The 24,119-nt window shown below is 46.7% G+C and overlaps 1 protein-coding gene across 1 annotated transcript in view; it reads right to left on the reverse strand.

Annotated features, from left to right (window-relative positions):
* POLRMT (RNA polymerase mitochondrial) overlaps positions 1–24,119 on the reverse strand; it is a 423,694-nt gene that overhangs the window by 44,442 nt on the left and 355,133 nt on the right. The window contains exons 18-19 of the mRNA XM_082261183.1: positions 14,583–14,655; positions 2,952–3,037 (exon numbers count right to left, since the gene is read on the reverse strand). Of these exons, the coding sequence (XP_082117309.1) occupies positions 2,952–3,037; positions 14,583–14,655 (159 nt within the window). The remainder of the gene's footprint in view (positions 1–2,951; positions 3,038–14,582; positions 14,656–24,119) is intronic.

The following is a 24,119-nucleotide window of genomic DNA, read 5'->3' on the forward strand; positions in this document are numbered from 1 at the left end:
AGAAGTGCTTAGAACTCTAATGCTTAAGCTGATAGTCCATAGCAGCTCAAACTACATCCAGGCAATGGAGAGAAATCTTCTGAGTAACTTGTGTTGAATACAAGAAAGGAAGTATAATATCGTGGTTAGGCAAAAGTCTGAAACCAACTTGGGTAGTAAAGAAGTTATAGGCTGCAAAACAACCTTATCCGCGTGGAGTACCAGCAAAAGTTCCTTGCAAGACAGAGTGGACAGTTCAGATCAGTATTTGAGACAAAAGATTCTGACAACTTGGTAGAACCCACGGAGCATCAGCCAGGAGTTTTACCAGTTCGGTGGCACCCCTTTGCTGTGAGTCAGGTCATGGAACAACTTCGGGCATAGGGACTACTTTCTTGGGTCCAATAGCTGTCTTCCTGCCAATTTATTACTTCTGGAATTTACACGGCAGACAATGTGGGAAAATTAAGTTCTGCCAGGGATAGGATTTGATCCACCTCTCTTGCGATGTTAAGGATTCTGGTTCCTCCCTGATGATTGCTGTACCCACTATCATGGCTTTGTTTGACAATCTGGATTGATGGATGCTGCAGAGACAGCCAGAAACAGCCCTGTATTCCAGGATGTGAACAGGGCGATGAGACTCAACTGATGACTGAAAGGGCGCCCAGGACTCCTCCCAACAGGCAGGTATCCATTGTGAAGATTTTACAGAAGACCGGCAGAAAGGATTTCTCTAATTTCAGATTCCTCAGCTGCCTGGGACAACCTAGGGCCCTTGCTTTCAAATGAATTGGTCTTTCCTGGGACTTGACTGACTTGTTCTCCAACAACAGAATGTTGTGCTGTAGAGGTATGGAGTGAAATAGGACTGCTTATAGGAGGCTACCATCAGGTCCAAAACTTTTGCAAAATTAGGGTTGGACGACTCCTTGATGACCCAGAATGTAAGCTCTCAATGATCTCTAATGTGGAATAGACACTCTGAGGCAGTCCTGTAGTTCAGATGGATCCTGCACCTTGAGAAATTGGTGCTGGATTCCTCTGAACTACTTTAATATATGAACAGTCAAAGCCAGGTTGTCTGACAGAGCTTGTACTGACTGTTCCCTCAAAAGAAAGTCCCCTAAGTATCCCACAAGGCTGCAGTAGAGCTAATACTTGGGCCAGCACCTTGGATAACACTTGAGGTGCAGACAAGAGACCAAAGGTCAGGGGCATAAACTTGTAGTATAGAAGCACTACAGCAAACCAAAGGAAAAGTTGGAAACATGGGGACATGTAGATACATGTTCTTGATGTACAAAAGTGTTCTACGCATGTGTACTAAAAGGGAGACCCATGTGAGAGATAAGCCATAAAACCACAAGACTGTCACAATTAAAACCATTTGCTCCATGCATTCTGTAATCAAAGGATGAATTGTAGATCCATTAAGGGTCTCTGACCAGTCAGCTATGGTTTGGCACAGTAAATCCCAGGATAAGAGGTAAGGCCTCAGGTACTCCCGAACCCCAGGCAGCTGGTAGCTTAAGAGGGTCAGATGGCTGAAATAAGCAAAAGACTTTAGGTGAGCAGAAGGAACAGTTCAGAGTTCCATATTGTAAGCGAGGGATGACAGGGTAGGTAGCACACACGAGGGAAAACAAAAAAAAAAAAAGAACTTAATGAAAGCAAAAAAAGTGTGGAGCTCAAGAGATACTCCACCCAGCAGATGATGCCAGCACAACATTAACCTCTTGCACAGCAAAATCAGAAGGAAACAGGACATTTTAAGCGAGTTCCTCAGAAACAGGCCAAGCAAGGCAATACTAGGGGCTTTAGACCTGAAAAGTGCTCTGTGGCTACATTTACAAGAACGGAGTCTGGAAAGCGCCATACACAAAAACTAGTGCGGAAAGTCACTTTCAAGCTATCCCTCGTAATGTCTAAAGGTGGAACATCAAAAGTTATGCTGAGGATGGCTGCACACAATAGCAGCAATGGAAGAGATCGCAATGTAGAAAAAGTCTTTACTGAAAAGAAAAATAATAAGAAAAAAAGGTGCTAGCAAACATAGGTTAGTCTTTCACATTGAAGAGAAGGCATCCATGCTGGTAGTGGAAGAAGTTATCCTGGGTTAACCAACAGGTGTTTAGTTTGCCAGTGTACGATCCTCTTACAGGCAGCATTTACCCCAAAGTGAAAGAATTTCTGTTTCCCTCAATGGACAAGAAATTACATTTTTGTTCTTAAAGTGGAACATTAGTCAGAAAATGAAGTCCTGCTCGATCATGTCAGCCTGGCCCCTTTGAAGGTATAGCTATGTAAAACATTAAAAATAAGTGTCTTTACTGTGTAAAATCCAGTAATACATTGTTTCACCCTGCTCTGCACATGCTGAGTTGCTCTCCATTTGTAGGCACTGCTGAATTTGTACAGGCCAATCTGCTGATAGCCCTAAAGCGGAATTAAACCCTCCTATCCTTCACAGTCAAGGCAGCTGCTGGTTTGTTCTGCAACTGCCGTGGTGATCAGTTAAGACACCAGGTATTTGATGGTTTGACAGTTTGGTTGAGGACACAAGCAAATGTGACAGTTAGCTATCCCGGCATTCCAAGAATGTAACTGTTTTTTTAACGATTAAATCAATGGGTTTAGTTCTGCTTTATGATTTACTGCTTGGGCTGTAGCAAAATGGCGGCCTCTGGCAAGAAGACACAGGAGCGATGCTAAAGGCACTTTACAACACACTAATTTTGTTAGCATAATTAATATTGTGGAATGTATGTTCTTTGTTAAAGAACATTGTTATGGATAAAGTTCTGCTTTAAGCATACATACACTTAAATGATTGTTGGCAATTTTTTTCTTGCAGTGCTCCTTTAAAATGCAGACATGATCATAGAATGTCTTCCATAATATCCACAACTGATATAGCAATCTTCCATTATACTGATCTCTATCTCTGTCCCCAGCACCCTTGTACTCACCGACTGCAGTATTTCTGTATCAAGAATTTCGAAAGGTCCTGTAGAATCGGCTGACTGTGTAGAGACACAAACTGTTCCCGACAAACCTATGGAGTAATGCCACAGTTAGGTTTCTGCGTGGAAGCTTCTGGTTGGAATAGTTAGGTTTTGAGTGGAGTATTACAAGCCTTAGGCTCTGTTCACACATTGGCGTCTCAGATCACAAATCACGGCAAATCGTGGGATGCCCATGCGATTCCAGTCACTTCCAATGGCACCCCAAATGCAATGTGATTTTGACATGATTGTCACCCGACTAATCACGATAACATCGCTCAAAGAGAATTGTGGGACGTCTGTTACCCAAAATAAATTCTTGTACTACTTTTGGGCAACAGACGTCCCGCAATTCTGTTTGCGGCAAAATCGTGCTGCATTTAGGGTGCCATTGGAAGTGACCGGAATCGCATGGCCATTCTGCCCGCAAACCGGGACGCCAATTTGTGAATGGAGCCTTAAGCTTGGTTGAAAATAAGTGACTAGTTCTAACAGATGCATAGCCTGTGTAGGAACTGACAGGTTCATTTTGTTTCTTTCCATTTGAATTTTAACTAGGTATTTAATTCTTATGTTACTGCTTTTGAAAAACTTTCAAATTTCACTTACAGAGACATCAGTTTTACATCTGTTTACATGCACGTTTCATATAAGAAACCAGGAATATAGGCCTAGTTGGAAATAATATTCCAAATTTTGCTTCACCTGTGTGGTGTTGTCACCATAGCCTAACAAGCATACAGAAAAAAAAGCGATCCCTATACCAAGGACAGGGAAGAAAAGAGGCTATTTTTTAAAACAAAAAATGGCAATTGGGATGCAAAATTTTAATGATTTTTTATGTAATTTAATTAATTCTCAAAAGAAATATTATAAAAAATGTGTTTCCCCGAATAAGGAAATACCAGAACAACATCCACTGTGCAATTTTTGCATGCTAACATAAAAACAAAAAAGAAGACAACATAGAACATAAAGTAACAATAACCGTCTGGACGCCAGGTATTCCTGGCATACAGGGTGCTACCACAGTTAATCGCCGTATAATGATTACCAAAAAATATATGCATAAGGTAATATTCCTGTGTGTGTGAACCCCTGGGAGCTCGTGCTAAGGGATAGGGCAAATATGGTAACTGGGGGGCTAGAAGACCAAAGTATAATTTTATGTTCTAGGGAGGGTATTGTGGACCCAGTCATTGCTGCAAGTCCATTAGATGTTCCTGTAATTCCGTATTAGAGAAAAATGTAGTATAATGGGGAATTCGTTGAGTACTGTTTTAGAAGTTTCTGTTTTGGACAGCAGTCCATGGAACTGGGGACAACTGTAAAAAAAAACCCCTCTGAAATGGATCTCAATAAAGAAGGGTCATCTACTCCTGCAAGTATGAAGATGTGCAATGACAGGTGAAATTCATACGGATCTCTACTGATGAGTGTTGGATCGATATAAAACTGTGCATCTGGTAATTGGATTCTCTCAGGTGATCCTGACGTCCATAAGCGTATATAATACTGCCAGTCCCCTAGAACTATTTAAACAGCTTCTAGGGGAGTAGTGTCACTGAAGTAAAAAATCTTCAATGTACTTGGGATCTTATGGTGTGGATAATGTTAACTAGGGTTACATATATTTAAATTAAGGCTATATTAGCCTATGTACTTTACCCCTTTACTGCTCCATTGACACCAGTTTTCATGCGCGTCAGTTATGTGCCTTATTCACACCACAGTGTTGATGTCATGTCAGTCTTTTTCACTGTGCAGAAAAATGCACACATGATGCAGATTCCTGCTCAGAAATAATCTGCACATTATACCAGTGTTGTGGTATGAACAGGACACAGAGAACAAATGTTTTTTTGTCCTTGCAGAAAAACAGATGTCTCTGCACTATGGTGTGAACAAGGCTGCCCACCAGTGCTGGCAATCAGTACCTCCTCATCGGTGTCACCTACCAGTGCCGCCTAGAAGTGCAGCCTAATCAGCGCACATCAGTGAAGGAGAAAAATTACCTGTTTGCAAATTGTTTCCGTTTGTTTAGCAAACAAAAAAAAAATTCCCCAAAAAAAAAACAATACTGATTACAGGGAGTTTCGGGGGTGAACCTGACAACCAGCCATGCCTTCTATTCTAAGCGGAAGCAATCTCCGCAACCGCAGTGGACATCTTGGCAGTGATCGAGCTCTATAGATGTAGATTTCATGGAGAGCCGCTGAGGCTCCTGTGGACCTTCAAAGATGGTGCCAGGTGAGCTTTCCTCCACTGCACGTGCAGACTTTCATTTCCTCTCTCCGAAGCTACCACTGGCATCGCTTCCGCCCCCTGTTTCCCCTTGCTATTCAGACAGCAAGGATAGGCACTTAGATGTTGGAGAAATCCTAAGGGACAGGGACCTGCGTTCCCATATTCTTTCCCTTCCTACTAAGGCGGATTTTGAAATCTTTGCTACAAGGTGGAGAAAGCCTTGAGACAGGACATAGAAGCCCTTCAGGATAACACTATTCACATCGGGGGAAGAGTTTAGGCACTGGAATCGTACCTGGAGCTCACTCCCACCTTGCAGGCATTCACTGAGAGGTGCAAGGCACAAGATCAAAGGATTGATTCCTTACTTGAGCAGCTGGATGATTTGGAAAATAGAAGTTGCAGGTTTAATATCCACATTAGAGGCCTGCCAGAAGCCACTTCAACACGGAATATATTTCTTACCCAAGGGGTCTTTAAGCAAATACTAGGCCACAAGGAGCCAGACAATATTGAAATCAATCGTGCCCATAGAGCACTCAGACCACCTTCTGAGGACTCAGACAAGCTGAGAGACATTAATCTGTAAACTCCACAAATACTCCCTAAAGGAATGTATTATGTTTAATGCAAGGGGTGTCTGCTACGTGGACTTTGATGGAGCCAAAATGTTAATTTTTCCCTGATCTCTCCAGGCATACCTTGATGCAACGCAGAGCTCTCAAGCCACTGTTGGAAGCTCTACAAGATGCAAACTCTATACTTACCGGTGGGGCTTTCCTTTGAGCCTGTCGGGTACCAAAGATGGTCAACAGATCACCCTGAGAAGCAAAAATGACTTGCCTTCCATTGACATTCAAGATTGGCGCACCTCCTTGGAGATTCCAGCCCCTTCCCGTCCACAACCGTGGCAACCTGCGTGCTGCAGAGGTTGGAACAGGCCCTGAGGGGGGTCATCTTGTTCAGCCTCCCAGTCATCTCTCTCATCAATTTCACCCTGAGTGACGTCTTCTGGCTTTCTGCTTAGCTTACAGTTTCACCCTCCAATTCTCCCCTTGTTGCCGTGGCACATTGCTATGCCCACCTGGGAATCGGATGTGTGCCTTCACTGCGGCGGGTCTACCGCCAAGCTCCCACCTGATGCCTTACCACCTACCCCCAAAAAGTCAACTCTTGTTCCCCATTTGGGGCCCCATGCTATTCGTTGGCCTCCCTCTCTTTTTTGGCTGGATGGGCTAGGGAGGGCCTTTATCCAGCTGTGTTTGGCTATACTGGTATGCCCTCTGGGTAATAGCTCTTTTGTGTGTTATAACTGTTTCTTGTTTTCCAGGTTCTTATTTATGTCATCTCTTAAGCACTCATTGATTTTAGGATCGGCTGCTGCAGGTCTCTCTCTGACTCCACTAGAGGCATAAGTTGCCTCCCAAGCTTCCTCACATTATGGCCTCCCTGAAGAGTGTGTCATACAACGTCTGTGGCGTGGGATCTCCTTATAAACGCAGTAAGTGGTGCGCGAAACGGAGCGGCTGGGGGGCACATATTCTTTTACTGCAGGAGACATATTTCCACCACTGACTTAGTCCCTCACCTGCCTACACACTTGTATAATCAATGGTACCTCAGTAATTCTCCATATCCCAAATCCGGGGATGTTGGGCAGCCATAGCAATACATAAACGTTGTCCTTTTGTTCCGATTGATCACTATGCTGACCCTAATGGCAGATGTGGTACCATTTTTTAATGCAAATTTACTTTACTGTACATCCCGAATACCCAACAGCTGACATTTTTGGATTCTGTCTTGCAATCGCTTTTCTCCTTCTAGGAGGACCAACTGGTCCTTGGGGGAGATTCTAATATAAGCCCCAATCCGCAGCTTGACACCTCCTCGGGTCGCTCTACAAGACTTTTTCGCCTTTTTTAAGCATTTTCAAAAGTCCCTACATACCCACCATCTAGTTAACTGTTGAAAATTGCTTCACCCTATCACTATAGACTTCAGCTATTACTCAGTTACCCACTATGTTTATACTCGTAAGGACCTAATGCTGATAGATCAGTTTTTCTTGGAGTCTCTCTCCGATACGTCTATTGGATCTCTTACAATCTCTTATCATGCCCCAATCTTCTTGTCTCTGCTTTCTCCAGATGACAGGCAGTGGACTTGGCAAATTAATAAGAACCCATTGGATGATGCGGTGGTGCTAAAGTAGGTCTCCGATACCATTTCCCTATACTTTCCCAAGAACTCAACGCATGACGTGGGGAAGGCTTCAATATAGGATGGACACAAAGCAGTGGTTCGGGGGGGAACTAATATCCCAGGGTTCTAGATTGAAGAAGGCACATAATGGGGAATTGCAAGCCCTCTTAACTAAAATTTGGACAGAAGAACTTAAACACAAATGTTGCATGACCCCGGAGCTGGCCGTAGAACTCCAGTCTCTTCATTTAGAGCTTTCCAACCTCCTGGAAGCTCACATTCGGGCTCAACTGAGCCATGTCTCACATAAGTTCTAGGAGTTTGGGAATACATCTGGGAAACTGCTTGCTAAGGCCCTTCGACGACTGTGAGCAACGGGACATGTCCATATATTTCCCACTGCAACAGCTTCCCCAATTCTTCATTCCTCTAAAATAGCTGCTGCCTTTAGGGACTACTATGTCCAAATTTACCACCTCCCTGATACACTACCTGGCTCGACGGAAGCACAGAAAACCACACGTATCCTGCAGTACTTGGAAGAGGCCCAATCCCCACAGCTCACCACCCCAATTATTAAACAACTAGATGCACCCATGACCCCGACATAATTGGCGGCGGTTATCAAAGACCTACTGAAGGGGAAAAGTCCAGGCCCAGATTGCTTCACAAATGCTTACTATTGCAAATTCCATCCCCTCCTCTCCCATGTGCGCTTACTTTAATGCTCTGGCGTCAGACACCCGTTTTCCGAGGAGGCGCTGCTTACCCATATTACAGTCATCCCCATGGAAGGAAAGGATATTACTACCCCCAGTAACTACAGGCTGATTTTGTTCTTGATATCAAAATTCTTGAGTGGATTTTAGCAAATTGCTTAATCTTACCAACAGTCATCTACCTAGACCAAACAGCGACAATTCCAACCAAGCGATTCAGTGGATTCACTGGGTGCGCTCACAAGTTGACCATCCACCCTGTCTCCAGTTTCTGACGCCAAAAAGGTGTTCAACAGGGTGGATTGGATATTTCTCCAGGGCAGTACTGAATAGCCTGGGTCTAGGCCCCAACATGCTCACGTAGGTAGCTCCCAGAAGCTAGGGTTAAAGTGAATGGAGTCCTCTCTGGCTCGTTCCCCATTCATAACAGGATGTGGTAAGGCTGCCTTCTCTCTCCTCTCATCTATGCCCTCACGCTCGAACCACTGCTTAATAAAATACGTCTGAACCCTGACATTAGAAGATCAAGTATAGGATCAACAGAACATAAGTTGTCGGCTTATGCGGATGATGTTCTGTTTTATGTATCCAACTCAATCTTCCTTCCCAAAATCATGCTTGAACTACAGGGATTCCAATTGCTTTCCAACTTTAAAATGAGTTATTACAAATCTGAGATTTTTGCCTCAAATAGTACCCCTGGGCTTGCATACACAGCTGCAGACTTCATTCTCATTCACTTGGTGTCACACCTCCCTAAAGTATTTAGGTATCCACCTTCCTTCCCACTGCTCTCAGTTATACACCTGTATTTATGCCCCTCTGCTCTCTACTATACAAGCAGACTTACAAAGCTGGAATTGTGCCACTTTTTTATGGTTGGGCAATGTTAGTGCCCTAAAGATGAATGCATTACCCCAGATTCTCTTCTATTTGCAAATGGTGCCAATTTCCTTGCCCAGGCCTTTCTTCTCGACTCTCAAGAGTTTATTTTTTAAATACATTAGGTATGGGTGAAGCCCCAGTTTGGCCCTTCCCATTTTGCAACATCCTAAACTGATGGGTAGCCTGGATGTTCCTGTCAATCGTAAATATTATGAGGGGATTGCCCTGCAACCGATATTGAACACATTATAATGTGAAAGCCAAATTATGGATCCCTCTTGAAATATTTTAGGCTAGTCGTGATTTGTCCCATGCCCCCTGGCTTCCCCAGGAATATTGTGGTTTGTCTGAAACTACCTCTCTCACTACCGCTTATGCTTTAAAGCTATGGGATATGCTAAATACCAAAGGGCTGTTGTCTCCCTTGGTTTGCCCTCTTGCTCCCCTGGGGGGGGGGGGGGCTTCCTTTGGTTTACTCCAGGAGAACAACTCTCCTTTTTCGTACCTGGGCGGCTGATGGGGAAGTGAGATGTGGCAGGTTTGTACAGGACCAGGGTGTGCTCTCCATTGATAGTCTCTGAGAACAATTCGGTCGCTTTCCATTAGATGACTGGCGCTATAGACAACTCAAACATTTTATCCGTAGCCTATCCCAACCCATTCGCCTCCCATCTTCTTTGATCTTTTTTGAGAAGCACTGTATGTCAACATCCCCAATCCCCCATTCCAACTCGGTTCTATATGAGCTCCTACAATTGGAGGAACCTAGGGGAAAGCCATTTTACATAAGAGAGTGGGAGACAGACTAGCAGCATGAGTTCACAGGCACCCAACTTGACCACCTGTATTTTCTCACCCACTCCAACTCGGTGGACACAAAGATGCAGGAAAAGTTTTAAATTACTTACCCGTTGGTATAGCATTCCCTCTAAGCTAGCCAGAATTTATCCAACTCTGTCAGACGCTTGCTGGAGGGAGTGTGGGCATGGGGGCACATTTCTACATATTTAGTGGGAATGCCGCAAGCTGCAACCCTACGGGCAGGAAATTAGAACCCAAACAAAGTTTTCTTGGATATTGAGATACCCGATTCCCCACTGGATCTTTTGATTTATGTGCCCTCCATCCCTCTCAGCCATTACTGCAGGTTGGTCTCTCCTCATCTTTTGAATGCGGTTAGGCAACTGGTAACCGTTTATTGGAAGAAAGCTCAAGTTCCTAGCTGAGCGGGCTGGATTTGTCTCGTGAATAATATTATGGCTGCGGAGAATTAGTTGGCGACATGTAGGGGCCGTCACGACAAGTTCTATAGTGTTTAGGCCACCTGGATACATTATACCACTACTTCCCTGACGGGTTCTCAACCAACTGTGCCCGTACTGACCCTTACCCCAGGGTAACTGGGATTGTTCTGTGCCCTCAGCACCCCTCTCCACTAACCCAAAGGTATGGGGATAGTTATAAAGGTTTAAACATATAAAAGTTCTTCCCTTGGAGGGAATCTCCAAAGGTTCTGGTGACCATAATATGTTTCCTATGCCTAATTATTAATTGTTTCAGACAGTTTAATCCTGATCCCTTTGGAACTTATTTGACACCATTTACATTGGAGTGCTATTCTTGTTACTTTGATCTTCTTTCCTTCCCTATATCCCTCTGCCCCCGTCCTTCTAGCCCCTTTTGGTATGTTTTATTTTGCTACATCTCTTCCAGTTCATTCAATGGGCAATGAGCTGGCACCTGCCCTGGGAAGTGATGGTTTTGACCTGGGTAGTCTTATGATGTTATATTTCATCTGTTGTAATATTGGATATGTTGATCCCCCTGCCCTGCCTTTCCAAATGCAGGACGGCAGCTAGACCCCTGTTGTACTTTTGTACACTGCGATTACAGCCTATATGGACATACTTTGTTCACCTGTTTCTTAGGTCTCTGAAAGATTGTATTAACATGCCTTATTACATTTCATATATATTTCAACTTATGCCCATTCTATGATGAAATATGGGCCCTTGCATTTACATAGTAACGAGCTAGACTGACACCCATTCATCCACCTTGGACAGCAGCCAGCTGTATTTTGCATTTAGACAACATGTTAAACCACCTCTCCATTCATTCATTTGAACACTTGACAGTTGGATATTTAGCATTTAGATTACAAGACATTTTGCATAAGAGATTACTAACACCACCCATAAACAATTGACAATGGCCTACATTAACACATGACAACTGAATGCAGACGGGGCGACTCTGCCACAGGACACAGATTCAGATACAAAGACACCTCGTATTGACACAAATACATAGGGAAACCAAAGCCATTCATGTACAGTTTCTGTGAGACATGTTCTATTGTCAAATTGACCAGTAAATTGTAAACCAGTTAAAGCAGTTTTTTCCCGCTTAAACGTGCCTTAAACAAGAGCTACACTTGCAATAAAATCAGTTGTGACTACGCTAAGTTTGAGTGCTATGTGTCGTCATAACTCCCGGCCGGACGAGAGGGAATTCACTAGCGAGGGGGGTTAGCAACTGAAGGGCTGTATATTATCGTGATTGCCTCCTGATGAGATTTGAGCTAACAGTCTCCTTTTCTACAATTTGTATGTAATTTGTTAATGAAAATATAAACATTACATAAAAAAAAATGCAGCTCACCAATTTTTAGATGTGGTGGTTGCATTTGTTTTCTTTTTTTGGACCATTTTCATTTATTTTCACCTGGTGACCCTGTCAGTAAGTCCGCTATGTCCGCTATATTTCAACTTATTTAATCACTTCCGGACCGTCTGGGCAAAATTACGTACCACGAGATCTGGGGCACGTACGCGCACCACTGGAACCCCGCTCCCGCTGTGATTGGACACAGTGGGAGCCAATCAGGAGGTCCGGTGGTTGCAATGGCAGTAGGGACCCGTCCGTTGTTCCAAGAAGAAGCAGAGCGGTGGTCTGTCTATGTAAACAAGGCAGTTTGCCATTCTGTCACAGAGGAAATTGGAGATCTTGTGTTTCTGCTAGGCATCTAGGTTTTCCTCTAGTGCATCCATTCCCCCCCCAGTTAGAAACCACTCCCTAAGAGCAACTTAACCCTTTGATCAAAATATGGGAGTGTGTGGCGCGCTTCAGAAGTAGAGAAAATTTAAATAAAGTAATTAAATTAATTAAAATATATGAGTGGTAAAGGTGCTATTGTTTTCAATTCCTTATCCTCGTGATTTGTACATACAGGTGAAACTTCAATCAAAACGACATAAATCATTCAATAAATCTGTAAGGTGTTGATCCAGGTATTTCAAACTATAAAGTGCTGAGTGCTTACAAACTTCAAAAATATATCAATAAATCTCTATAAAACTCATTAAATAAATAAAGTGCAAATTCCAGTGAATGTCCGTTTTTTTCTTTCCACCACAAGCAATTAATAAGATAAATCCAACTGTGTATCTTCAACTTATCACAAAGTGCTTCTGTGCAAAATAAACTGCAGTGACTTGTTCCTCCACCAGGTGTCACCTCTAGGTGTTCTAAACTCTCACCTTCATGGAGTATATAAATCACCTGAATATGTATATTTATCCCCCGATTGGGTGGTGGTTGGCCTGTGTTGACTGTCTGCAGAGTCCTACTCGTGGTCCCGGGGTCCCTCTCAGGATTCGTATCAGGGTGCTTTTAGTCCTCGGGTTTCCTACTCTCCTAGCGCGATCTCAGGGCTTCATGGAGTATATAAATCGCCTGAATATGTATATCTATCCCCCGATTGGGTGGTGGTTGGCCTGTGTTGACTGTCTGCAGAGTCCTACTCGTGGTCCCTCTCAGGATTCGTATCAGGGTGCTTTTAGTCCTAAGGGTCTCCTACTCTCCTAGCGCGATCTCAGGGAAAGTTCAACAAAGGCACGATTATAAAGAAGAAATGGTGCTATCGCAATCCTTTCGGGAATGCAGCCAGCGTGCATTCCACAGACTCCAGGAAGTGATGTTGTTGGTTTGCCGTGACCGGAAGTGCGTCTCTACTTCTGAAGCGCGCCACACACCCCCATATTTTAATTTCTACTAACTGGTTTCTGGTACCAGTATAGTGGTGCAGCAGTAGGAAGGGACCTAAAAACACCTCTGATAGCGCAGGGACCACCCACCCACATACATTAACCCTTTGATTGCCCCGATGTTAACCCCTTCCCTGCCAGTGTCATTTATACAGTGACCGTGCATTTTTTTTAAGCACTGATCATTGTACTGGTGTCAATGATCCCCAAAAAGTGTCAGTGTCAGATTTATCTGCTGCAATGTCGCAGTCCTAAAAATTGCTGATCATCGCCAATAATAGTAAAAACAATAAAAAAAATAAAAAGTTCATAAATCTATTCCCATAGTTTGCAGACACAATAACGTTTGCGCAAACCAATCACTATAGGCTTATTAGAATTTTTTTTTTTTTAGCAAAAATATGTAGCAGAATACATATTGGCCGCAGGGATTTTTTTTTTTTTTAACACTATTATTGTTTAAAGCAGTGATGATGGAAGCCATTCATGACAATTTTGCTTGCTCTGCAATTATGTAATTGCTATGATTGGTACCGGGCGTTGTGATCCGCTGTGCCCACCGGAAACGCTCGTCATAGGAGTGCACGATGTACCAATACGTCACGGTAATTGCAGCTGCCGCCCACTTGCAGTAAACGTATTGTCGGTGGGTGCCAAGTAAGCTGTTCAGTCACAGTTGCAGAAAGGGGGTTGAGACAAACCGTTAAACAATGAAAGGGGTGCTTACAATGATTAGATTTTATTCATTTATGTAAATCTTTTATCCCAAGAGCAGTTGCAGTAACTGCTTGTAAAGTATTATCTGGAGATCAGCTTCAATTTGTTAGTCAAGACCATCTAAATCTGCTAGTCCACCTAACACTACCCTCTCCCCAGACTGACAATACTGCTGTCCAAAGATGTCTACCTTACTACTTTATCCGGAATGTAGACACTGCAAGACAGTGTGTTACTGGCTGGATCACCAGATGATAAAAAGGAGACCAAAAAGATGTGTTGATGCCATGAAATTTAAAATCAACTTATTATTCCCTTACAATTATACATTTTCTCAGTTTAAACATTTGATATGTCATCTATGTTGTATTCTGAATAAAATATTGAAGTTTGAAACTTCCACATTATTGTATTCTGTTTTTATTCACAATTTGTACAGTTTCCCAACGTTTTTGGAATCGGGTTTGTAATTTCCTGGCTGTCATTCTGATCCCTCTTGCTCCCGTACCAAGTCCTTATTGACATACCTGTGTTAGGACAGTGACACAAAGTATTTTATTTTCCGTCTGACTAAATATTCCATTCTTTTCTCAAGTTGTAACTATTACATTAAAGAATTTTCTGGTAATGTTACTACTCTTCCACCATTTGCCTTTATGATTAAAAACCAATGTGTATATTTCATTATTTGTCATGCACATGTATGTGTATGCAGGTTGTACAGCAGTTTAGCAGGTTTTAACCATCATGGTGATTAAACAACTTCCTCTCACCTTGTTCATTATGTCGACAGTATCTGCATGGGTCCAGAAACAATCATGAACAGACACAAAGGTAAGTCCACGTCTGCCAAAAAATTGGTAGTAGGAAAACAGTGGTCAGCATGGTTAGACTGAACATTATTTCTTTAATAATATGCTAGCATTGTATATTCTATATGAAAGACTAAAAAAGAAAGTACATAATGCAGATGTGTTTAGACGGGCGTTTTCCAAACTCTGATCCACAGTGAGTACTCACGGATCAGGTCTGTACACTGTGGTGTAGAAGCTCAAGTACCTGTAAAGGGATATCTAGTTTTAACTGCAAGTTTCCCAACTGCTTTAGAACTATCTGTGTAATAACATTGTGAAAGGATCCTTCTAATCCCAGTACCATCTTAGGAGCTGCAGAACCCTTGTGCTAGTGTTGTTTACACTTTCAGAAAGGCTAAAGTCTGCCCAGTTCACAGTTCAACAATGTTTCACAGTGCCAGATGTGACTAAAAACTATGGGAAGGGGGCCCTTCAAGTTACTACAAAGGTGGTTCAACATTACAGGGGACTCTATAATTATAATCATAATAAATCATGTCTCCAATGATTCTGCAATGAATGCTGAAAAACATCAACAGTGGTCATCTAGGACTGAAGTTTGGGCATGTTACACTTGGTGCATATTTACCCACTTCCGGAAAGCCCACCGTGTATTTACGTTGACGTTAAATACCGGTGTTATGGCAGCAGGTAGCTGCCATAACCCCAATATTTTTCTACATGGCCAGCAGTCCTCTTTTACATAAAGGTGGTCCCAGCGGCTGATTCGCCACGGGATCACTTTTATATGGGCAGCGGGAGAGGTGCCCACCCCCCTCTCGCTGTTCCCGGTCGTTTTCCCAGCTTACCGGAGCCGTTGGTAGCAGGAAAAATGATCCGCTTCTTTAAGGTCTTAGGCAGGAAGTCGAGCGAGTGCAAGATGGCCCCCACTCGACTCTATGGCCTTGGAGGACTGCAGCGATATGTCGCTTCCTCCCAACAGCCTTAAAAGGCCCATTTTTTTTTCTTGCAGAAAAAAAAAACGGAATTTTTGTAAAATCTTACCTGTAAAATTCCTTTCTCTGAGTCCTCCGACAGTCGCCGCCTCTTCATATTCGTCACATATGGGGGGTATTAGACTTTGCTCCGAAGGAGTAGCTAGGCAACAGAATATGTTAACATTAAAGCTTTTAACATATCCCACCCTCAAGGGGTGGTCCCCTCAGTCAATACCCTCCTACTTCCTGCAACCATATCTCAGTTTTAGTGGAATAGCAGTAGAGTATACAACCAAACCCCAAAAGAGGGGCGGGGGCGGCGACTGTCGGAGGACTCAGAGAAAGGAATTTTACAGGTAAGATTTTACAAAAATTCCATTTTCTCTTACGTCCTCCGACAGTCGCCGCACTTCATATTCGTCACATATGGGGACGTCCCAAAGCAGTGCAAACATGAGGGGTGGGAAACGCATCCGCGCCGAAAAGGCAACGCAGTCTCCGCATCAAAGAAAGGAACCTTACCAAAGGAAGGAAACCAGCTGGGCAACAGGAAAAAACAAGTGCTCAACAGGAGCAACAACCCAGGAAAAGACAAATAACCATGGGATAAAAAACTTATCCCAACAGCCAGAGGTCCCCAACAAGGGACCCTAGGGAATTGCCGCACTAAGAGCCTTGCGGCCAAAGGAAGCATCCGCCGATGCCTGAACATCTACTTTGTAGAATTTTGTGAAAGTGTGCACAGTCGACCAAGTCGCCGCCTTACACACCTGGGCTACAGAAGCCCCATGACGACAGGCCCAAGACGTACTCAGAGATCTAGTAGAGTGCGCCTTCACAGGCACAGGGGGAACCTTCCCCTGCAAGGCATAGGCCTGTTCAATGGTCTGCCTGATCCATTTGGCGATGGTAGAGGCCGACGCCGCCATGCCCTTCCGAGGACCCTCTGGAAGAACAAACAAGGAGTCCGTCTTTCGAAAAGACTCAGTCGATTTAAGGTAAACCCTTATCGCCCGAACAACATCCAGAGAGTGTAATCGCACCTCCTTTGGATGTTTAGGCTTCGCGCACAGCGAAGGCAAGACAATATCCTCATTAAGATGGAATTCCGAAACTCGCTTCGGAAGAAAAGAAGGATTAGGTCGCAAGACCACCTTATCCAAATGAACAACCAGATACGGAGACTTGCAGGACAAAGCTGCCAGCTCCGACACTCTGCGAGCCGAAGTGATCGCCACCAAAAAGGCGACCTTTTTGGACAACATAGACAACGAGATCTCCCTGATCTGTTCAAAAGGAGCACGTTGCAACACAGACAGAACGAGATTCAAGTCCCAAGGGGGCAAAGGATCCCTCCTAGGAGGAACCAGATGCCGCACACCCTGAACAAAAGTGCCAACCAAGGAGTTGGAAGCCACGGGACCTTGAAACAGAACGGCCAGCGCAGACACCTGACCCTTAATCGTAGCCAGCGCCAAACGCTGATCGACACCCGTTTGAAGGAAGGACAGCACTCGGGAAACCGAGTACGTGCGGGGTGAGAACCCCCTGGACTCACACCAGGCAAAATAGGCCTTCCAAGTACGGTAATAAACCTTTCCCGAGGAAGACTTCCTCGCGTTGATCAAAGTATGAACGACCTCTGGGGAGAGACCCTTCTCCTTCAGGACCTCGGTCTCAACAGCCAGGCCGTCAAAGCCAGAGACTGTAAAGCAGGATGGTATATCGGTCCCTGAGACAGGAGATCGTCTCGAAGAGGCAGACGCCACGGGGCGTCGACCGCCAGATTCACGAGGTCTGCGTACCAGGACCGGCGAGGCCAGTCCGGTGCCACAAGAATCACCGTGCTGCGTTCCGAGTGTAACCTGCGAAGGAACCTGGACAGCAACTGAATCGGTGGAAACGCGTACATCAGCCTGTACTGATGCCACGGGGCCACTAACGCGTCCGACGCGTCTGCCCGAGGGTCGCGCGTCCTTGCCACGAACCTTCTCACCTTGTAGTTGAGACGAGACGCGAACAGGTCCACATCTGGAAGACCCCACTTCGCGCACAACATCTGGAAGACAGTCGGGTGGAGAGACCATTCCCCCTGATCCAGGGTCTGGCGACTCAGATAGTCCGCCTGCCAGTTCTCCACCCCCGGAATGTGAACCGCCGTTATCGCCGGGACATAAGTCTCGGCCCAAGACAGAATGTCGGCCACTTCTCGAGCCGCTCGGGCACTCCTGGTGCCCCCTTGGTGGTTGATGTAGGCCACCGCCGTGGCATTGTCCGTCTGCACCCGAACCGGGCAGCCCTGCAGCCGGTCCGTCCAGCGATGAAGACAGAGATTTATCGCACGCAATTCCAGAATGTTGATCGGAAGGGAAGACTCCCTCTCCGACCAAGTTCCCTGGGCGGACAGAACGCCCAGAACACCACCCCAGCCCGACAGGCTGGCATCCGTGGTGATCACCGTCCACGAGATAGGACGAAACGATTTGCCCCCGGACACCATCGGGGACTGGAGCCACCACAGAAGGTCTCTTCTGGTGCGATGACTCAACGAGATTTGAAGATCCAGAGATTGAGGTCGCCCGTCCCACATGGACAGGATCTCCGATTGGAGACCCAGCGTGTGAAACTGGGCGAAGGGAATCGCCTCGAAGGCCGAGACCATCAATCCCAGACATCTCATGCACGTCCGCAGAGACGAGTGCGGAACGTCCCTGAGGGACCTGACTTCCTCCTGAAGAGTTCTGAGTTTGTCTTCCGGCAGGAAGACCTTCGCCTGCACCGAGTCCAGGATCATTCCCAGGTAGGGAAGACGAACCGACGGACTCAGTGTCGACTTTGGAAAATTTATCGTCCAACCAAACTCCTGCAGAGTTTGCATCGTGACAGACAGGTCCTTCTCCAGACCCTGGCTGGTCGCAGACCGAACCAGAATGTCGTCCAGATACCCCAGGACAGAAATGCCCTGGGCCCTCAATAATGCCAGAACCGGTGCAAGCACCTTGGTGAAGACCCGCGGAGCCGAGGCGAGACCAAAAGGCAACGCCACGAACTGGTAGTGATCCTCCGCAATGGCAAATCGAAGGTACCTCTGGTGACCCTTGAAAATGGGGATGTGAAGATACGCATCCTTCAAATCGATGGAGGCCATGAATTCCCCCGGAACCAGGGCAGCCACCACCGACGGCAGGGATTCCATGCGGAACTTGCGAACCCGCACAGAGCGGTTCAGAGCCTTCAAGTCCAGAATTGGACGAACCTTGCCCTCCTTTCTGGGCACGGTGAACAGATTGGAATAAAACCCCCGAAATCTGTCCCGATGAGGCACCGGAACTACCACTCCCGGAGCCCTCAGGTCCCGCACCGCCAGGTGCAGGTCCCGTAAACGCTCTGGAGACAGTTGAAGATTTGAGGGAAAAAATCTGCTCTCCGGCCGAGAGAGAAACTCGATCTTGTAACCAGATGGAACGATCTCCTGAACCCATCTGTCCCGCACGCGGGCCAACCAGGGCTGAAGAAAACCGAGCAAGTGTCCCCCCACCCCAAAACTGGGTGAGGGCGCCCCTTCAGGTCGCACTGTTATGGGCTGCGGATCCGGATTGACCAGGCTTCTGTTTTCCAGACCAGGGCTTCTTCTGAGAGCCTTGACCTTTGAACGGTTTGCCCTTGTAGTGCGACCGAAAGGCACGAAAGGACCCCTGAGGGGGCCGAAAATTAGCATGCTTCTTCCCAGAAGCCCCCTTAGCCTTGGGGAAATGGGGCAAGAGAGTGCTCTTACCTCCGGTGATCCCCTTAATCAACACATCCAAGGACTCACCAAAAAGGCGAGACCCATCATAAGGCAGATTGGCTAAGGTCTTACGTGAAGACTGGTCCACCGACCAACATTTCAACCAAACCAGGCGGCGAGACAACACCGCCACGCTGTGTACACGTGCGGCCAACGGGACTAAGTCCAAGTCCGCATCACACAGATACATGACACCCTGGTGGATTTGATCCACCATATCCAGGGTCGCCGGCGAGGCCGAATCGGCCACTAGGACGCGCCGAAGCATCTGCGTCCAACTTGCGACCGCCTGGGCCGCCATGAGAGAGGCAAACAGAGCCTTAAGCATAGAACCCGTAACAGAATAAGTATGACGGGCAAGAGACTCCAATCTCCTATCCGTGGCATCACGGAACACCGGGGAATCCTCTGCAGGAATCGCAGTGGATTTGTTTAAAACCGCAATTGCGTGATCCACTGGGGGTGGCACACACCACCTCTCATCAGTGGAAGGCGAGAAAGGATAACGCAGCTTGAACCTACTTGGTACAGCAAAAGGTTTGCGCAGATTGCACCATTGTTCCTTAACAGCGCGCTGAAAATCATCATTGCAGGGAAAAACCTGCGGCGTCCTGCGTTTTCTCTGCGTCCCATAAGCTGCCAAGGCAGCGGGGGGACACACTTCATCCTGCAAACGCAGCGTTTGTTTTATGGAAGCAATCAATTCATCCATGATTGCAAGCTCTTCAGGCGAGCCAGGGGGAGAATTATCAACCCCTTCAACTTCAGCCTCCACCTCGGACCCCACTAGATCCAGGGAGGAGCGGGACCCCGATAAGGAGGCCCCCGCCATAACAACCCCATCACCTTCACCCTCAGAATCAGAGGAAAGAGCAACTCTGGGTCTTTTAGTAGATTGAGCAGCCACCAGCATCTGCACCTGAGCAGCAAGGCCAGCCACAATAGTGGCCAAATCCCCCCCTGGGGAGGAAACAGCGGTCCCCTGGCTTTCCACCAAGGCGGTAGGAAATTTGCCCTCCTGAGAATCCATTGCCCCTACAACAAATGCCGGATAATAAAGGGTTAACTGCTCCTTTAACACGCGCGGCGAGCGCAGCCCACCGCACCACAACACAAGCACAATGAGACCCCCACAGGGACAATAAAACTGACACAGGCAATGGATAGGAAGGATAAAACCTGAGGAGACCCTCGCCGCTGCTGCTGCCTCGATCGGTGTTCCTGGAGAAGAGGAAGTGATGCTGCCAGGGCGCTCTATGAAAGCCTATGGGAGGCTACAAGAAAATGGCCGCCATGCATGTAGAACATGCGGCCGGAGCGAGTGTAGGCAAAATGGCGCCGTTTGGCGCCGAAACCGCCGCTCCACAGTACAGTAATGCACACATGTCTCCATATAAAAAAAACATGTCAGATCGCCGCAGCGATCGCTGTATAATGCCCAAACATGACACAAAACATGCCCCACAGCACACAGCTTCTCACACTGACAAGGCTGACACACACAGTGTCACACAGCTCCCCCCCCCCCTTGCAGCCCACAGCATGCAGCCGAGAGATAGGGAGACAAACAGTGTGAATAGAGGCAGGTTACACAGTCCCAGACTGACACCCCCCCAGACAGACAGGTCCCCACATAAATACACTTACCTCACAGTGGCGTGGGGGACCCGCACAGGCGAACAAGCCGCTGCACATGAGGCAGGGAGAGTCGCATACAAGACGCACAGAATGGGGGTTAAGAAACCGCACAGCATCCAGTGAGGTAGCCACCTCACCAATCATCCCTGCACCGAACAGGGATGGGTCGTTCACTGTGCCAGGAGCGTTACCTGGCTGAACGCTCGATGGCAGGCTGGGAAGCCACTGACCCACGACCTGCGACCAGGGGGATCAGCCCGAGACCCAGCCCGCATGATCCTCTTCATCCGAAGAACTAACTAATGCTGACAAAAAGAACAGCTAAGTAAAGGTAGAGAGAAAACTCAAACAAAAAATCAAAAAAGAAGAAAGAGTCTGGGGCACAAAGCCCCAGCACAGAGAGAGCCAGCCACTCCTGACAAGCTAGACATTAAAACTGAGATATGGTTGCAGGAAGTAGGAGGGTATTGACTGAGGGGACCACCCCTTGAGGGTGGGATATGTTAAAAGCTTTAATGTTAACATATTCTGTTGCCTAGCTACTCCTTCGGAGCAAAGTCTAATACCCCCCATATGTGACGAATATGAAGAGGCGGCGACTGTCGGAGGACGTAAGAGAAAATTAGATTTTTCACTTGCCGTAAAATCCATTTCTCTGATGTTCATTGACAGACACAGCTCCTGATCTCCCTAATCATTGGGTTATACTGACTACCCTACAGGAGTAGGACACTAGGCAAAAAAAGCGTCTGGCTACGCCTATGGGCAGTCCCAGGGGGTCCTCCTCTCTGCTATAGGTACTCAGTTTTGTTACAAGCAGCTTTAGAAGAATTACACAGAGGGGTGGGTGCTGTGTCCGTCAATGAACATCAGAGAAATGGATTTCACAGTCAAAAATCTAATTTTCTCTTTCGTACTTTGACGGACACAGCTCCTGATCTTCTTAACCATTGGGACGTTCCAAAGCAGTGTTAAACATGCGGGGTGGGAACAGCAAAAAATAAATTCCCAAGGCTAACTATAGCCAACCAGGTAAACAGGAGCTCAACCAAAACAACTGGAGCTCACCTGAAAAAACAATACACCCTCAAAAACAGCAGCCTGCAAAACCTTGTGGCCAAAGGAAGCATCCGCAGATACCAACACATCCACTTTATAGAACATTGTGAAAGTGCACCGAAGACCAGGTGGCCGCCTTGCAAATCTGCGTCACTGACGCCTGATGACAGATGGCCCAGGAGGCACTGAGCGCCCGAGTAGAGTGGGCCTTGACAGGGTCAAAGGAGGAACATGAGCCTTGATTGAATAGACCTGAACCACCGTATGTCTGATTCATCTGGAAATGGTCAGAGGAGGCGGACCACCCTTTCCAAGGCCCATCTGTGAGCACAAATAGTGAGTCTGACTTCCTAAAAGACTCCGTAGCTGCCAGGTACACCCTAATCGCCTGGACCACATCCAAGGAAAGCAAAGCAATTTCCTTCAGATGTTTTGGCCCAGGGCACAGGCAAGGCAACACAATGTCTTCATTCAAATGAAAATCAGAGACAACCTTTGGAAGGAATGACGGACAGGGACGAAGAACCACCTTATATCTGTGAACCACCAAGTAAGGTGATTGACAAGATAATGCTGCCAATTCCGACACCCTGCACGCACAAGTAATAGACACCAAGAAGGCCACCTTCTGGGATAGCGTAAGCAGGGGAATCTCCCAAAGATTCTCAAAAGGAGGCTTCTGAAGGACAGAGCACCAAATTGAGGTCCCAAGGCGGCAACAGACACTGCACTGGAGGGGCCAAGTGCCTGACTCTTTGAAGAAAAATATGCACCAAGAAGTGTGTGGCCAAGGGTCATTGAAAGAAAACCGCTAAGGCCGACACCTGACCTTTGATAGTACTAAAGGCCAGTTCCTGCTCAACCCCCCGCTGAGGAAGGCCAAGATCCGTGCCACTCAGAAAGAGCAAGGATGAACCCCAAGAGATTCACACCACGCAATGTACGTCCTCTACGTATGATGCTAGATTTCCTAGCTTTTAACAGTCTTGGAATCACTGACGCAGACAGCACTTGGCGTTCAACAGCCAAGCCATTAAAGCCAGTGACTGTAAAGAAGGATGGAAGATTGGTCCTTAGGACAGCAGATTCTGCCTGAGAGGAAGCCCCCAAGTAACGTTGGCAACCAGCCGCACCAAATCGGCGTAGCAGGCCCAGTCCGGAGCCACTAAGATGACTGTAATCGCTTCTGCCTCGATCTTGCGTAGAAGTCTTGGCAGAAGCTTGAGAGGAGGGAAGGTGTAAATCAGACGATACTGACTCCACGGGGCCACCAGCGCATCTGTGGCGTTGGTCAGAGGATCCCTTGACCGAGCCACAAACCTCTGCACCTTTCTGTTGAGCGGGGATGCCAACAGATCCACCTCGGGGATGTCCCACCAGAAACAAAACTGACGAAACACCTCTGGATGAAGGGATCACTCCCCTTGGTCCAACGCCTGCCCACTGAGGTAATACGCCTGCCAGTTTTCAACGCCAGGAATGTGTACGGTGGAGAGGGCAGGAACGAACTGTTCTGCCCACCTTAGAATGCTGGCAACCTCCGGAACCGCAAGGACATTTCTTGTGCCCCCCCTGGTGGTTGACATAAGCCACGGCTGTGGAATTTTCAGACTGAATGCACACTGGACATCCCTGAAGACGATCCGTCCAATGGTCCAGGCACAGTTTGGTTGCTCGGAGTTCCAAGACATTGATTGGTAGTCTGGACTCTTCCAGTGTCCAGAGGCCATGAGCAGAATTTTTGCCTAGGACACTTCCCCAGCTGGACAGGCTGGCATCTGTGGTGACCACTGTCCAATACAAGGGGAGGAAGCATTTTCCCAGCCGAAGCAACGGAGAAAGAAGCCACCATATTAGGGACTCCTTCGATTCCAGGCTCAGCCGGATCTGATTGTCCAGAGACTGCAGAGTCTTGTCCCATTTGGCCAGAATCTTCCTTTGCAGGGACCTCGTATGGAACTGCGCAAACAAGACCGCATCGAAGGTAGACACCATCAGGCCCAGCACCCGCATGCATGTCCGGAGGGATGACCA

The sequence above is a fragment of the Pelophylax lessonae genome (genome assembly GCF_965119305.1).
Source record: "Pelophylax lessonae genome assembly, chromosome: 1".
NCBI lineage: Eukaryota > Metazoa > Chordata > Amphibia > Anura > Ranidae > Pelophylax > Pelophylax lessonae.